Source organism: Nelumbo nucifera, chromosome 5, assembly GCF_055504915.1.
Source record: "Nelumbo nucifera cultivar China Antique chromosome 5, China Antique-T2T, whole genome shotgun sequence".
NCBI lineage: Eukaryota > Viridiplantae > Streptophyta > Magnoliopsida > Proteales > Nelumbonaceae > Nelumbo > Nelumbo nucifera.
The window spans coordinates 37,504,091-37,521,294 of record NC_142653.1 but is presented as its reverse complement, the minus strand read 5'-3'; the positions used below and the strand labels follow the sequence as shown (position 1 = coordinate 37,521,294).

General features: G+C 36.9%; 1 protein-coding gene across 3 annotated transcripts; it reads left to right on the top strand.

Annotated features, from left to right (window-relative positions):
• Positions 1-503: 503 nt before the first annotated feature.
• On the top strand, positions 504-12,200 carry ACR3 (ACT domain repeat 3). Of its 3 annotated transcripts, none has more exons than XM_010272057.3 (9): positions 504-818; positions 2,588-2,702; positions 4,651-4,767; positions 4,950-4,995; positions 7,622-7,736; positions 7,839-7,906; positions 8,563-9,186; positions 9,536-9,640; positions 11,757-12,200. In XM_010272057.3, the coding sequence occupies exons 3-9, from the start codon at positions 4,697-4,699 to the stop codon at positions 12,078-12,080; spliced, it is 1,353 nt and encodes a 450-aa protein (XP_010270359.1). In that variant the 5' UTR covers positions 504-818; positions 2,588-2,702; positions 4,651-4,696; the 3' UTR covers positions 12,081-12,200. The 3 variants fall into 3 exon arrangements, with proteins under 3 accessions (XP_010270359.1, XP_010270360.1, XP_088743069.1); XM_010272058.3 differs by having other exon boundaries at positions 4,646-4,767; XM_088886943.1 differs by lacking the exon at positions 2,588-2,702.
• Positions 12,201-17,204: the final 5,004 nt, after the last annotated feature.

Sequence of the window (17,204 nt, the reverse complement as noted above, 5' to 3'; positions counted from 1 at the left end):
ATGTCCGCAAGAGAAAACAGATAAGTCCACCCACCTAGCGGCAATGATTGATCAAGAATAAAAAATGGACGAGTCAGAGGCACTACTGCAAAGCATCACCTAAAGAAGTTAAGAACATGGAGACCAAGTCAACGATTCCAAGAGTGGAGACAAGTGGGATAATTAGTTGGTAGGAGGGTATTTTGGCCATTAGGATAGTCGGAATGGCACTTTATGTAAATTAAAAGGAAAATACGAGACGACAACCAGTAAGGCAGTAACCACATGCGGAGGGAATCTGATCTATGTCGCTAATGGTACTTGTTAGGTCGCGGCTTCATTGCCTAATTTTGTTTTCTATTTTCTTAAAATTTATTAACGCCCAAAAACATGTTAAATACAAGAAAGAACCAGAGGCGGGCGGGACCCACTCAACAGAAACGCATGATTTTTTTTTTTAATTTGGGTTTATTTCCCATTTTCGGTGCGAATTATTTAAAGAGCTCAGAGAGTTTAGATATCCCAGATTCCCACCTTCGTGCTTAGTCATCACTTGCTGCTCGTCTCAGTATTTTATAGCTGTTATTTCCAAAGTTTCGCTAACGAACGAGAGAGAGGGAGAGAGAGAGAGAGAGAGAGAGCATAAGCGCACGTTATCTGCAGGTGGTGTTTCTTCAGACAACAAAGATACGATTGGGCGTGAAAAGGGTTCCAGCTTCCAGGATTTATTTGAATCTCTTGTTTGTTGGACGATCCTAGTATTGTGTTTGAGGATTCACAGAGCTGATCTATCTGTTGTAAATTTGTGATCGGAGGTTCAACCAATCGATCAAACTAAGGTAAGTGTTTTCTTACTCCATTAGTTGCCTTCTGTTCTTCTCGATTTGATGTCAAAAGTATGTAACTTTGCTTCAGTGACTGCCATTTTTTGGACATTTTCAAGAGGAATTTAACCGCCGTCCATTTACAAGCATAATCTGAAGCTTACAGACTGTTATTTCCTGTCAGAAATATAAGTTTTCTTGTTATAATTTGAAATTCTTATTATTTCATGGTTTCCGGACTCCAGAGCATCTCTCGCTGCTTCGTCGGGGCGACCTTAATTGATTATAATTCTTTGCTTTTCCTATCCTTCCTTTGCTTCCCTTAGCTCAATGTTTGTTGCCTAAAAAATCGGTCAATGACTTGCCGATTGCTTTGTATTTGTGTTCTTTTTAAGCATCTTGTGTGAGATTGTCCAGACACGAACCTATTTGTATATAACTTCCAAAATTAGGGTTCCATACTTCAATTTCTGTTGGCAGACACGAGAAAATTCCTGGGAATTATGCTTTAATTTTGGTTTCACTCCTCTTCATGAAACACTAGTCATTAGATTTCTCTGTATTTTTTAATATCGTTTTTGCTGTTTTTACAAAACGGAGACTTCCGATCCTCTCAGAAAATCTTGTACCTCTTGTTGTTGTTGCTTCAGATTCTAAACACTTTCTTTAACTCGACTTTCTGAAATCACATTCTTCTTTGAAACTTGCAATATCTGGTGGAAATGCTAAAATACGCAGACTGTGTTATGTCTTGCGATTCTGACAACTTTATCACAACAGACTAAAAGCTTAGAACCCTATATGCCTTCTTGGTTCTAGAGACATCGCTGCTCGTCTTCATTGAGAACAGCGCGTCGTCCGGACCATTCAATTCAACTCACCTTTCCATTAGAATCAGACTAGCTCTTCGAAGGACGGAAAGCCTGTTATTTCTTACCGACTGTCAAGAAGAAAACGGGTTAGTTGGGACTTAGGAGTTAGGACAAAGTCCTGATCATGGGCTACACATTTGTGCAAGGGGCGTCCCGGCCCAGCCCATGAATCAGCCAGTCAAGTGGATTTGTGTTAGCGAGGTGGGCCAATAATGGATATGAATGAATAAACCCAACTTTTAGTAAATTTCATAGAAGAAAAGAACCATCCCTGGATTGCTATGCTGAGAATCAAATCGCCTCGTCGTATCTGAGAGGTTCTATTCCATCTTCATGGAGTGTTCTGCCCATCTCTTTATTAGTCACTGCTACATCTTCTCCTTTTATTCACTGTAGAGAGATGCGAAACAGGAGGTAACCTCGTTCCGCCTCGTGCCTCATCGACCTCTCTTGAGTTTAGACTGTTTTTTCCCCATATTTATCTCTGAATTCTACAGGCTTTTTAAGCATATACCGTTCAACCGGGGCAAAGAAAGCTATTCTGGTCCTCATGTTTTGCTTTCTTTCCATCTTTCTGCTCACAAAAAAGATATTCTTTTACTAGGCCACATGTAAGGTTGGTGCAATTCGTTTTCATTTTCGTGGGCTTTATGGGGAATAAGATTAAAATATATATTAATAAATATAAAATTAAGGCTCCGGACCTAGACTAGCAGCTGTACAGCCCAGGGAGATCCAGGACATTTTTACAGAGAAAGAGAGAGAGAGAGAGGAACATATTAGAAAGGATAGAGCATCTGTTTGTTGTTTTGTCTTGTTTTCTTTGTTGAAATACTAGCATGGGTTGGTTGTATTGACTTATCTAGCTAAAGCTTCTCCACTGTTTGCTGGCTTTATCTTTTTTGTGAGCAGGAGATATCATCGATCATGTAAACCGTTGCATGAATTTGGGAGCTTGGGATCAGGTGGAGTCGCGGTCTAACCCCTAATTCCTTCCTCCCAATCCCATTCCACCGCCTCTGACACGGTACTTTCTCACATTTTCTCTATGGAATATGGATCGCTGAGTTTGTTTCAACTTAAAATGGGCGAAAATAATGTTTAGGCTGAAATCTTTGAATCATAATTTGGGCCTTTTTACGGTGACAACTTTATTAATTATTATCTTGTCATTACATCAAAACAAATTTATTTTCTGTTGAAAAAGGGCGGAAATAATAGCTGAAGTATTACAGCTAGCCTGAAAAATTGTATAGCAAATGTAGTCTATGATCTATATATGTTGAGAATTTGACAATCCTGGCCATATGATCTGATCAAGTGCAGTAATTTGGATGCTCCCTAATCTTTATTAAAAAGACAATTTACCCCTATTAGGTCTCGAAGAAGAAGAGGACAAATTAGGTCAATCCACTAGGGGTATTCTGAGTCCTGAGTCAACATGTGCTGGGCCGTGGGTTTTTGCTTCTCGGTGACAGATGAGTGCTCGGATCTGTTACCCATGTGATGTTTGTAGGAATGGCAATTTTTTCCGTTTCTCTGATATATATATATATATATATATGAACACATATATCTATATATTAACATTTTTTAAAATATAGTTGAATATGTTTGAATTTTTTCATTGTAAATTTTAATTATTTGATTTTTATTTTTTAAAATAAAATAAAAAATAAAACAAAATGGTTAATATTATAAAAAATCACGGGGAATGGGGATCCCCGCGGGGATGGGGATAACCTTGTCCCCGTTAGTGAGGACGGGGATGGAGACGGGAATGGGAAGAGGCTCCCCGTCCCCGCCCCGCCCTGTTGCCATTCCTAGATGTTCTCACATCTCTACCCACGAGACATGACAACTGCACATTGGGAATATCTCCTTTGTCATTCAACGTGAGGTGTTCCCAATACATGGTATTGGTGCTCCGTGGGTATGGAACATGGGAATAACTTGTGGGTAGCAGATCCCGAATCGACAGATGGAGTCCATAGACTGCAATCCAGATTTTTCCTCACATAATGGTCCTCAGACCTCTCACATAATGTTTTGAGATGGGTATGAGGAGGAAATCCATAGAGATTAGGGTTGTGGTTGGTATCATTGTTGTTTCTACTAACAACGTTTGGGATGTATCAATAAAAATTTTTGAAAAATTATCTTGTCACATCACATAATATAGTCATTTTTACTAAAAAAGAAATAATGTGTACACTGGATTGGTGTTGACATTTATAATAGATGCATCAAATTCGTTGTTTCGTGAAGAAGTGACAATAATACCAGGCTTATCAATATATATTACTAAAAGTGGAATATAAATAATGGTCTATTTTAACCAAAATTTTTATTGATAAATCCCAAACATTTTTAGTAGAAGTAGTAATGATACCATAGACAACCTAGACTAATTGGATCATATTAAGGAGGTGTTCTTTTTTCGGATTTTGAGAGGGGGGAAAGTTGGTCAATGGGATTTTAGTTCCCATTGACCAAGAATCCCATATTCTTTTTTTCAGATTTATGTGAGGATCAGAGAAAGTTTATTTTCTTGGGTATCACTTACCCAGGTAAATAATCTTCCCACCTAGGGGTAAAGTGCCAACACTTGAATGGGACAAAAATGCCCCTTTTAATAATCGGTTTTTATGGCTAAAATGGTCATTGCCTTAATTATATGAAAAATAAAAGAACATGGGTAAATGAACTTACCCGGATAAGGTAAGTGTTTCCTAAGAAAAACTTACACAGGTAAATTATATTTACCTGGATAAGTAATTTACTGAAAAACGAACGGGGCCTAAGTGTTGGCATCATGTGACTAGGCCCTACAAATAGTTTTTCTGTTTTTTTATTTTAACGAAAGACTGGATTCTCATTGATAGAATCAAGAAATAGGAAGGGGCTACTTGTCTAAATGAATGATCTTGCTAATTTTTTATACGGTTCCTCATTCTCCACTTTACGTAGCGCAGGGAGAGACTGCCGATTTGGTGGTGTAGAGGAAAAGTTGGGGTTTGAATGGATAGAGTCTGCTGGCCATACTTCGATCCCGAGTACGAGAACCTCAGTCTCCGAATCAATCCTCCAAGGTTGTCTTTCTCTCTCCTCCTCTCTTTTTCTAAGTACGTAGGTCTCTAGAATTGCCACTACCGTCCACGATTCCCACAATTTGTCGTAGAGCTCGTACCAATCGGATAATTGGATTGATGGTGATGGAACAACAATTCTTGCTTTTGTTTGTTCTAAAACATCTCATCTCTTTCTAATGCAGGGTGTCTGTCGATAACTCCACTTGCAAGGACTCTACCCTGGTTAAGGTATACTCTCACTTCTTTATTTGCTAGACCCAGTTTGCACTCTTTTAATATTTGTATAAGGCTACCGTACCTCAAGATGCTATATGCGTTGCGTGGAACCCATAATTTTTGCACTCAACCCATCTGATCTACGTCCAAAAGAATGAAGTGTTTTTTTTTTTTTTTTTTTGGTAAACCCAAAAGAATGAAGTAGAAAAGCACGCAGTTGCACTCCTCATTAATTGGGCCCGGTTAATTTCTATGGATTTACCTATTCAATTGCGGATTTCGGTTCTTTGTATACGGGAGCTGGGCAACGCACTGGGCCTAGGCATTTTTTGGACCCAGGTCCAGACCATAAGTCGCCAGTTGCCACTTGATGCTACTGCTCTCAACAAAGAAGGTTGTAGACACAGACTCGTAGATTGGCTACGGGGCCTCCTACAAGCAAAAATTCTACAGACTGCAAGTATGGGCATCCAGCCGCTCATAAGAATATCACTCCATGAATTATTCATACATCGGAGATATTCCAGATGTGCGGTTGGATGACGTGTGTGCACAGAGGTTTTGCTTGCCAGCAAGAGAAATGGGTTTCCATAGATTGTCATGCTGAAACTGTGAATTTATTGGATGGGAACTGTGTTGACTACGACACTGTTGGCCACATTCATCCAGCGGCACATTGGAACATCTCTTGTGTTTTATATCCTAATATTCTCGATATACAGCTGGATGAACGTGGCCAGCAATGTGTTATGAGATCAGCAGAGTCATACTCCAAATGGCATGCATGCATCCTCACTAAAAAGATTGGCTAGCCATAGCCTATTGACATGATGGGATGCTTCAGAGTACACAGTTCTGTTTAATTTTTAGGCTGGCTTTGTTTCCTGTATAAGATGAACCTAGAATTTTTCACACTGAAATGTTTCAGCTATTATTTATCTTTGAGCCTTTTGCAGTGAAAGCTCTGTTTTCCAGTCCTGCTATTTTGCTAATTTGTTTTGACGCAAATAGTAAAGAAACCAAAGTTTTTTATTGTAAAAAAGCAAAAATATAATTCAAATATTTCAGCCTGAAAAATATGTGTTGAAATGTTTGGAGCCTAAAGAGAACTCTTTCCCACGGTAAAATAGTAAATACATTAGAATCATTTGGTTATAAATCAGAAATCAGAATCATCTTATGGTTTTACCAAAAAAGAAAGAAGAGCATAACATGTTTTAGGGGCCTCGGCCCTGGCCCCTGAGACGGACTTTGCGTACCGTGTCCTTGTATCAAAACATATGATAAATTCATGAGGTGCTTGGTTGAAGCCCTTCGGGTACCATGTCTTTCCAGTATTATAGATTTCCCCAATACATAATAAATCACAGCTTCTTTTGTTTTTAATTTTCTCCGTGGAGAGGAAAGGAGTAGTGTCGCTTAATATCATAAACTTTTACTTGACACGCCATTCAATTTTCATATATTTAGAAATGGTTTTCATCTAAACCCAACAAATAAATGAAGTATGGAACGGTTAAAGATTTTGGGCAGGTGATAAGCAAAGAATGACCAAACTTTGGTTTTATAAATTTTCCTTTTTACTAATTAGTGGACAATTTATGTATATATTCAGAAACCAAATATCAGGTATTTTTTAGCCTGTACTTTTGAAAATTTGAATTATATGGATATCCTACATTTTTCATGGTTAACTAAACATATATTTTTGTACTTTTGATAATTATTTTTGGCATGATTTTGAAGAAATCGGATGCGCAATTTTACAAACTACTAGGGTGGTTTTTGGCATCGAAATCATTTCTTTAAGACATCCACCATGTCAGTGCTATGTAGGCATTTTGCTCTCTCATTTTTTTTTTTATTTGGTTGAGTGCTTTCAAGATGTTTCAAGCAACATTGGATGCCTCAAGTTCTGTAATAGCTATTTTTGAAAAAACATCATTTTGATATGCTGCATCTATTTGGCACCAAAAAAGAATATGAAATATACGCAGAACCCAAAGTTATTTAACCGAATTCTAATCCGTGGCTGTTTTCTGAGAAAATGGCAATGATACCAAACGCCATGTAAGAATGGCCCAGGCGGGATCATTTTGGGCTTTAGCAGTAGAATCTATTCAAGGCTCAATTTGTAAAAGGCAAAAAGGGATTAAAAGGAAAGAGAAAACAAAGAGAGGTTGCCCACTTAAAGAGTCTCACTGGTGGTGTACCCTCGTCTCAAGTTGGGACTTCGAGTGCATTGTTTATACCAGCTCTCTACCCACAGGCTCCTCTTCTCCTCAACTCAGGTAGGGTTCGACATACTGGTCGAGATATAACAAAGCTCGTAGGCATGAAATGGAACGGGTCAGTCTGATCCCGGACGATTAACATTACTGAACAGAAATCCAGAAGAAAAGTCGAGACATGCAATGGGCTATGACTTCTGGGCATGTATGGGAAACGTAGTTCACGACTTCACTTATGCACTTACTCTAGGACAACAAACCCCCTATGGGAGACGTAGTTCACGACTTCACTTATGCACTTGTGTTAGGACACAACATACGCCCCCAAAATAAAATAAAACTTATGTAGGACAAAATGTCCCTTTAATTTCTTATTTTATGGTATAGATAATTGGGTTGGGGTGCAGGTGGACAGCGTGAACAAGCCAGGCATATTACTGGAAGTGGTGCAAGTCCTCACCGACCTTGACCTCGTCATCACCAAAGCTTACATCTCCTCTGATGGCGGGTGGTTCATGGACGGTATGTATCTTTGTGATTGTTCTTTGAAAGTTCCTTAATTTCTCCATCTCAGACACATAAATAGTAGTCAAGCAACTAATTATACTTTATCAAAACCAACAGTGTTTCACGTCACTGACCAACAAGGGAATAAGGTTACAGACACAAAGACCATTGAATATATAGAGAAGGTACGTCTCTCTCTCTCTCTCTCGGGAACGCGTGCTTCTTATGCAAGGGTTTGCGATAAACCATTTTATTATTTCCACCAATATCTTCTACAGCAAACGTCTATAAAAACTTCCAAATTATTTTCTAACCTTAAGAATAGAAAACGAACAGTCAACAGATGCATCAAGAGTGCATTCAAGTCCTTAAGTCCCCCAACATATTGTAGAAGCAGAGAAGCCAATTTCTTTGGTCATTCTACCCGAGTTTTGTTTCTGAACGAAACACTTCAATAGAAAACTGAAAATTTACAAAAAGCAGTTATATTCTCTAGTAAAGAGGACATACACGATATACTGCATCCCCTATGTGTGGAATATAGTTCATTAGGCAATCACCTACTGTTCAATTGGTAGCAACAATTGGAATGGAGAAAACTGTCCATTTCTAATTAATTTAGGTTATATATGAAGCACCCTCCCGGCCGGCTACTGTATGGGAGATGTAGTTCACTTATTGTTAGACGAATGGGTTTCAATAGGTGGCTAACTGTTGAAATTAACTCTTAATGCGCGCTCTTTGTTTTCCTTCAATTAATCTTATTCTTTTCTTTTTTGTTACTACTCCCATATTTCATTCGTTCTATTCTGATTTATGTGTCATTTATCTTCTTTTATAGGTTTTAGGACCGAAAGGCCATACTGTGGCCACAAATGGAGTGAAGACTTGGCCGGGGAAGAGGGTGGGGGTACACTCCATTGGTGATCACACAGCTATTGAACTCATTGGCAAGGATCGCCCAGGTCTTCTGTCAGAGATCTCAGCCGTTCTTGCCAATCTCCATTGTAATGTTGTTGCAGCAGAGGCCTGGACCCATAACATGCGTGTAGCTTGTGTATTTTATGTCAATGATGACACTACATGTCAGGCTGTGGATGACCCAATCCGGTTATCAGCAATGGAGGAACAACTCAAGAACATCCTACGTGGACATGAGGATGATGGGAAAGCAGCTCAAACCAGTTTCTCCATGGGGCTTACTCATATGGATCGTCGTCTCCACCAAATGATGTTCGCAGATAGGGACTATGAAGCTGGTGGAGTGACTGGAGACATAGATTATGCTCCATCTTTCCGGCCAATTATCACAGTTGATCGTTGCGAGGACAAGGGGTATTCAGTGGTGACTGTCCGGTGCAAAGACCGGTCAAAATTGATGTTCGATATTGTGTGTACACTAACAGACATGCAATATGTTGTCTTTCATGCTGCCATCTCATCTGATGGTCCCTCTGCTCTACAGGTATAAATTTGATTATTCCCTGAAAAACAATCTGACATGGGCATTATTGTTACCATTTTTTCATAAGAATTGGGTAAAGTCAGAATTTATACCTGCGGATTTAGCATGGGCATTAAGAATTTAGTAAAATACAATACTGCATGATGTTAAATCCGCAGGTATAAATTTGTCGATACTATTACTATCTGACATGAAATTTAACTAAATAATGGCTATACAAATAATTCACATTGATTCAACCCTCTACCAAACTGACAAAATACCCTTATTGCCCAAAAATACTTCATCAATACTTGTCAACAAACTCTGATACGATTTACTAATTAGGCTTTTTTTTTGGAAATTATAGGAATATTATATACGTCATATGGATGGTTGCTTACTTGACACTGAGGGAGAGAAAGAAAGGGTTGTCAAGTGTCTTGAAGCTGCAGTTCGGCGAAGAGTATGTGAGGTGAGTGAAAATCTTCATATTAAATTAAAAAATCCTTATTATTTCTCTTTGTATTCTTCTCTGTTAATAATAAAATAAATAGAGATTATTTTTAACTTGAGCTTGAATATCTGAAAAGTGAAAATAGCTTAAGGTGGTATTCTTCAATATAAAGGGAAGAAGGGCAAACATGACCTTTAGGCTCCGTCAGAGTGCAAATGCAAATATGTAGAGTGCCTTCTGGTCATGCAAATGCAAAGTTGGTTTTGTCTTACATTGACAAATCTGTTTTTCTGCATGTTAGTTGTAAAGGGTTCAAACATGAATTCTTAGATTGGAATCTATCTTTTTTTACATTAACCAACTTTAAGTATAAAGTTTGCGTCCATTTTTTTATGCAAAGTCTGCTTTCATTTTGGATGCAAACAATCTATACTATTATTAATACTATTATTAAGTGTGAATGATAGTGTGGAACTTTTGTTTGACCAAAATATCCCAATTTCTGAATTTGATAAAATGTAATTTGAACAACCACTTTTCTCTTCTTTCAAATCCCTTTTATTAAATCTTATATTTAAGATATTAATGCTATTTAACATTTATTGGTTCATATTCAAATTTCTTTCATTAAGTCTTATGTTTAAGGTATTAACTCTCATTCTTTCTTTGAATCGTATATTAATTAACCATATTAATAAAGCATGTGTTATAAAGAATATTTTTTTACTGATGATAGAAATAAAATACAAATTTAAAATCAACCCAGAAATAGAGTTGTTTTCTTATTTGGTGGAAGTCAACAATTCAACCTTTTGGATCAAATGTGTCAATCCTAAATGTTATAATTAAATAATAATAAAAATTAAAAAAGATAAAACACACAAAAATATAATAAATACAAACAAAGTGTAAAAAACATTTGGGCACATATCTAATATCATATATTCATTATATTAAACAAAAATAAGTATGAAAAACAAAAATATTTTTTATAGACATATAAATATAAAAAAATAAAAAAATGAAAACATATTATTTATTATCATCATCATCAAAAAATGCCTCATGCACGTGGCCTTGAAATTTGTGAAACCTATCTCTTTCAATACATACATGCATTTTTACACTAAATAAACCTGAACCAGAGTGCATATATGCACTGAACCACATTTGCGCTCTTCGCAAAGGGAGCCTTAATGTCATCATGACGTGCAGCACCTGCTGGGTGATCCTGTGCCCCCCTATTGTAACTATGCTAGATGTTTCAGACCTTCTACAGCAACTTCTGTGTGGCCCTACAATGATAATGTTCAGTTTATGTTATTAAGCTGTAGATTTGGCTTCTCATAATGTCAAGATTAGCATTGGGATACTTCCATATTATGACAAATTTAATTAGTATGCAAGTTTAATTACTCTTCTCTGCAAAACATCCGAGTACCTGCATATTACTTGGAATTTTGACTGACTCAACCCTGGAAGATTGCCCATTTAACAACCAACTTGGTATGGTATGGAAATCTAATGAGTGGGCTGACCTTCTGGAAGATGAGGTTGAAGCTATTTATCAAGAAAAAATCCAACTTAAACAACCTTTCTTCTTGCCTTAGATATTTCTTTCAAGCATCTTTCCATTCTAGTAATAAAAAAATTAAAGGAAAAGAAAACTAATAATGCAATTTTTAATTTTCATCATTGATCATTCTGCATGTTTTCCCCAACTCTTTGGGTGGGGCACCTAGATGAGAGGTTAGACTATTAAATTCATGAATGCCAGAGAAGCAAGTATTGGCCATTAAATGGTTGGTGGAGCCCAAGCCAATCAGACTATTTTTGACTGGCTGCTATATACTCCCAAAAGTCTTTGTATCCTATTTCAAACCAAAATTCTGGTTAAAACCTGCCTTTGGTCAAACTAAGCCAATTTGCTTCGTTAATTGTATTCTTTTTTCCAATGCATTGTCAAGGATCTCCGTTTCCTTCATGCCTTGCCATCTCACTTAACTTTAATCTTTCTTTTCCATTTTAGCACCTAGGGTAGGATAATAAGTTCAAGGTGGCTGCATATAGTTCAACCTAGGCCTTGCCATTTATGCCATTTAATACAACTCTTTTTTCCTTAAATGTAATGTAGGGTCTAAGCTTAGAGCTTTGTGCAAGGGACAGAGTAGGATTACTATCCGAAGTAACTAGGGTTCTCCGCGAGAATGGATTGTCTGTTACAAGAGCAGGGGTGACAACAGTTGGTGGGCAAGCAATGAACATATTCTATGTGAAAGATGCTTCTGGGAATCCCGTAGATATGAAGACTATTGAAGCACTTCGTAAAGAAATTGGACACACTATGATGTTCAATGTGAAGAAAGTCCCAGATGCAAGTGACAAAGAACCCGAGTCTAGAGGATGGGCCAAGTCAAGCTTCTTTTTTGGGGGCTTGTTTGAGAGGTTCATGGCTTGAAATATGTACCTTAACTCACATTAACTCATTTAATGTATAGTACTTTGAAGATGTTCAGTGCAAGATGTGGAAAGGATGATATATATTTGAATATAATATTGTAGCATAATTCTCTCTTAATTTACAATTCTCTGTGGTCAACTAAAGTAAATCTAATATGTATTGTAAGCATTATTCTTTTGTCTATAGGAGCTGATTCCTTGTATGGATCATTAAATCACAGAAAACTAGCCCGCCTTGCCACCTAAGTTTACTTCAGGTGGAGGGACGGCCATCTAAATCCAACAACAAAAAATTAAATCACAGGGGAGGACGTTAGACGTAGCCTGCCTTGCCTCAAAATCCAACAACAGAACACACAACCTTACCCTCTCAAAATCCAACAACAATACAAGGCTCAAGAAACAAAAAAATTAAAAGCCAATCAAAAATAAACAAGACCATTAACTTATACAAAGTGACGGAATCCCAAAATAGTCAGAAATAATCTTGCCTCTCTTGAAACCTCATTGATGGAATTGTAAGCATAATAGTCTCCTTCATTAATACCCTCATTAGCAAAGAAGTCGGCACATTTGTTCCCTTCTTTTAATGTATAAGAGAAAGAAAGGTGCATAACAATACATGTTTTCTCAATTTTCCGAAGGATATAAGTTAGATGCCAAGGGTGGGGAATTTTTACAAGGAGAATATCAATTAAGCATTGATTATCACTTTCATTCTCTACCTCCAAAATGTTGTGAGATAAGAAAATCTAAATGCCATCATAGAGAGCATTAAATTCAGCTCTAATCGCCATAAAAGTTGTGGAAGGAAAACACCATCCGCATTTTTATAAGACTAAGAAAGTTTACGGCAGTTTCCAGGTGACCCACCTAATACTTTCCTTCCAGTAACATCAATTATAAATCTGCTTGTTCGTTAATAAGCATAGACCTTGATTATGGTCTTAATTGGAAGAACACTTGGAGGATGCCTTGCACTCAAAGAGTTGTGACATTTGTTGTTTGTAATGTTTTCAAAACCGGGAATCGGTCACCTGATCAGTTCCGTTTTATCCCAAAACTGTTATTTGGCCAAAAATTATTGATTTAGTCAGTAAATCGCTAACCCAGGTGATCAAACTGTTGAATCGTTTGACTAGGGAATGGTTTTTGGTCGCTTTTTTTTTGGATTTTTTTAAATTTTTTATATGTTTGTCAAAGCAGGTCATCCATTTGGACCGGATGATTGGACCATTCGACTCAGGAACCAGACCCATAATAGTTTCCTGTCCGGTCCGATTTTAAAAACCTTGGTTGTTTGTCCCCCATAACCATTTGGCAGAAGTGAGAGTTGTTTCAAGGCAACGAGTTACTAATCCTGGTTCTATTTATGAGCCTTGAAGGCATGCTTGTTTTGTTTATGCTCTTCTTCAGAGGTGTGGAATATTAGAGTTCTATGTAGTATGTAATCAACCCTATTGCCCTTTTCCTGCGATGAGTAACCTTCAAAACCTCTTCCTTGATGGTTACTACTCTGCAGATCACCCTTGTGGCCTCGTGGGCTAGTATGTTCTCAGAAGTGATATCCACCCCTTCTCGTTCTACATTGAACCAAGGTTTAAAATTTCTTCATGTATCGGCCGATACGTATTATTCCAGCAAGTTTTCGGCATGGTACATGGTACCAAATTGAATGTGTCGTATCTATTCGTCGTATCGAGGTCGTATCGTGCCCATATCATACCCGTATTGTTGAGTATTAGTGCGTTTCGGAAGCCTTCTTTACTATGGTGGAAACACAAATAAAAATCCTTTCGAAAGAGGGTTTCTAAACCCATTTCAAAAGCCCTCTTTCTTTTTCCAAACCCTTCAAAAAGTTTTTTAACCTTTTTGAAGACTCAAATATTGTGAAAATTTGTCAAAACATCTATAAATTTGCAAGATTCAACAAGTTTTTCAAGGTTGTGAAAAAAGGAGTGAAACTAAATATTTTTTCAAATTTCTTTTACATTTTCAGCCAATGTTAGAAAAGATAAGGGGAAAGAAAGTGGTTTTCCCCCCTACTCCTTCGCTTCGACAAGACCCCCCTTTTAACAACTATTATGCATTTTTATTTTTCTTAATATAAAAGTTTTTTATTAAAGATAAAGAAAAAATATGAAATCCCTCCTTCCTCCTTCCTCCTCTTAAGGAAGTTTATACCTCTTGCATTATGAACTATGCTTCACGCCTCTAGGTAGTGGAATGCCTCTGTGTTTTAAAACATTGATATTTGTTTTTTTTATTTTTAGAATAAAACATGCAAAATAATTATTTGAATAAAAATAAATAATTATTTAGTTTTTAGAAAATTAGAATAAAACATGCAAAATAATTACTTGATCTATTATGTCCATAATTAGATAGTATATTTTTATTCCCAACTTTCCTTTTATTGATTATAATATGTTTTTCAGAAAACCCACTAAAATGTGTTATTTTTATGCATAAATAGCTTATTTATATCTTATATTTAGTGATATCGATGTTTATTTATGATTTATTAGAGTATTTATAGTATTTCCATGTGTTTCCATGTATATCTTAATTTTTTGGCCGTATCCATGCATATCGAAGATGTATTCTGATACATCTCTTAAATTTACTTTTCTGATACACATAGTGTTTCCTATACTTTAAACCTTGCATCGAACAAGAGCTAAAACATCTTAACTGCAACAAAGAAAGACAATTTGGCTGGAGAGAGCTCCAACAAAATAAGTTGTTGATTTGATGGGAATCATGGGCTGAGGAGCCATTTGCGTCAGAAGTTGCTGAACTAAATACTAAATGACTCGTTGGTTACTTGCTTGGTCTTTTACTGAGCATTTGCGTCAGAAGTAGGTTGTGAACTCCTTATTACTGGATGGCATGTCGGGTTGATTATTATGCTCTCAATTCAACCACTTCACCCGTAACCAAACAAAATCAGGTCTCCTACCGACACCTGGGAAATGATTAATCTCACATTGGACTTTTGCAAGGAAGGGAACAGTTTGGCTTAAAGGAAAAAGTAGGAAAAAAACGGGAATTGTAAGGTAAGGAAACTTTTATAAACCTTTGATAAGTGTTCCTACCTTTTTCTACTTTTTCCTTCAAACCAAATATAGCCTAAAGAAAGCTTATTTCCTAATTGGGTTAATTAACATAAACCCAATAACATATATGCCACGTAGATGATACATAGAGGGAAAAACTTTAATTGTTAGGGGACAACACCCTATGCGAGAGAATTTTTGGGAATGCTATTTTACTTGAGAATGGATAAATTAGTAATAATATCTTAATTTATTTTTACTAAAAACCAATGCATGGGCAGAATAGGTGCACTGCCCAGAACGTGCCCAACCTATTTTTCAAGTCTACATCAGCCTCACGCTTCACAAACCAAGGATTTTAAAAATGAACCGGTGGCCGAATCGGTCAGGGGTCCGGTTATCGGTTCGAACGGTCTGACTGTTTGATCTGAACGACTGGCCCGTTCTGACTAAAAAAATAAAAAATTGAAAAACGGTCAAAACCGTTTAAACGGTTAACTGGCCGGTTCAGCGGTTTGCTGACCAAAATCAACGGTTTTGGAGGAAAACAGAACCGGTCAGGTGACCGGTTCCCAGTTTTTCCAGTCCGATCCAGTTTTGAAAACAGTGTCATGAAAGCGTGTAACCCTACACTGAGACAATGAATTCAACGACTTTGATGTTTTATGGTCCACCTTGAATTAGAAGAAGTGGAGAGTGATGCATCAGGTGCAATACATCAAAGGCCTTATTCTCGGTTTTAAACATGTGCCATGCAATGATACTTAGCAAATGTGAATTCCATGCATCAGCCTCACAATCGTGGTTTTAAAAAATGATTAGGAAATGGAACCATTCTTGCCACCAGTTTCTGGGTTAACGGCTTTCTACAATAAAAATTAAAAGAAATAAAAAAAATGGCCAAAAATCATTAAATGGGTCTACGGGTCGATAGTTCGACCACATGGGTCAATGGGTAATTGACTGATTCAACAATTTTTTGCCAAGAACCAGATTTGGGGTAAAACAGAAATGATTGCCTGGACGGTTCCTGGGCCGAACGGTCCAACTGTCCAGAACAACAGCAGTTTGAAAACATTACTCACAATCAGGGTGTTTGGTACCATTTACATTTATTTAGTAAATGTTTATTGATAGTGCCACATAGGCGCCATCTCAGCATTTTTTCTCTTGCTCTTCTGTATACATTGAAAATGTAAAAAATGAAATTTGGATTATATGCATACCAACTGTTTATAAAAGTTATTTTTTAAAGCTTCTCGATTTTACCAGCAAATAATATACAAATGTTTATTCAATAAACATAAGAAGATGCAAATTTTAGTGAGTGATGTGACAATAGGTTTTATGCTGAAAGTTATCCGATCAAGGTGTATGGGATCCAGATGCGAAGTGAAGAATTGTGTCATAAGAACATTTTTGGGTCATCTAAAGCTATCTATATGTTGATCTAAGTTTTTTAAAGGACCCCATAGGCAGCGAATACATTCAGCTTCTCACCCTTTTATTGAGAAATAGAAAACTAATGGAGAAAAGGCCGAAGAAGCTAACAAGATTGAAGATGTTTCGATGCGAAATTTCACTGATCTATCCTACCTTTTTTTAATAGCGAACCTTTGGCTGCCTTTGTTCCCATGTCAAAGGTGTCGATAAAACAAAGTTTGGCTATAAAGGAGACATAAATAAAACTGGAATTTTACAAAATAAAAAAAAAAAAAATCAAACTACTTAACCGTGAAATAAATGGAGCTTGATGAAAAAATGAATGAATAGAGAAGATAGGCCAAAGAAGCTCTCAGAATGATTGTTAATTACTTAATGGGAGATAAAGGGAGAAAAAAAAAAAAAAAAACTTGGACAGGCTGCCTTGGGTAATGGTCGACACAACTCAAGCCCAATCAAGCTGATCATTTCAGGTTGGATTGGGCTTGACATTTCATTCTTTCTTCCTTTGTTTAGTGAACAGAAATGACTTGATTACATTTGGTGGGTTATGTAGTAAGTCAACGTCAAATGAGCTGAACAAGGCCTCACTCTTGGAAGCCTAGGATTGTGTTGTTTTA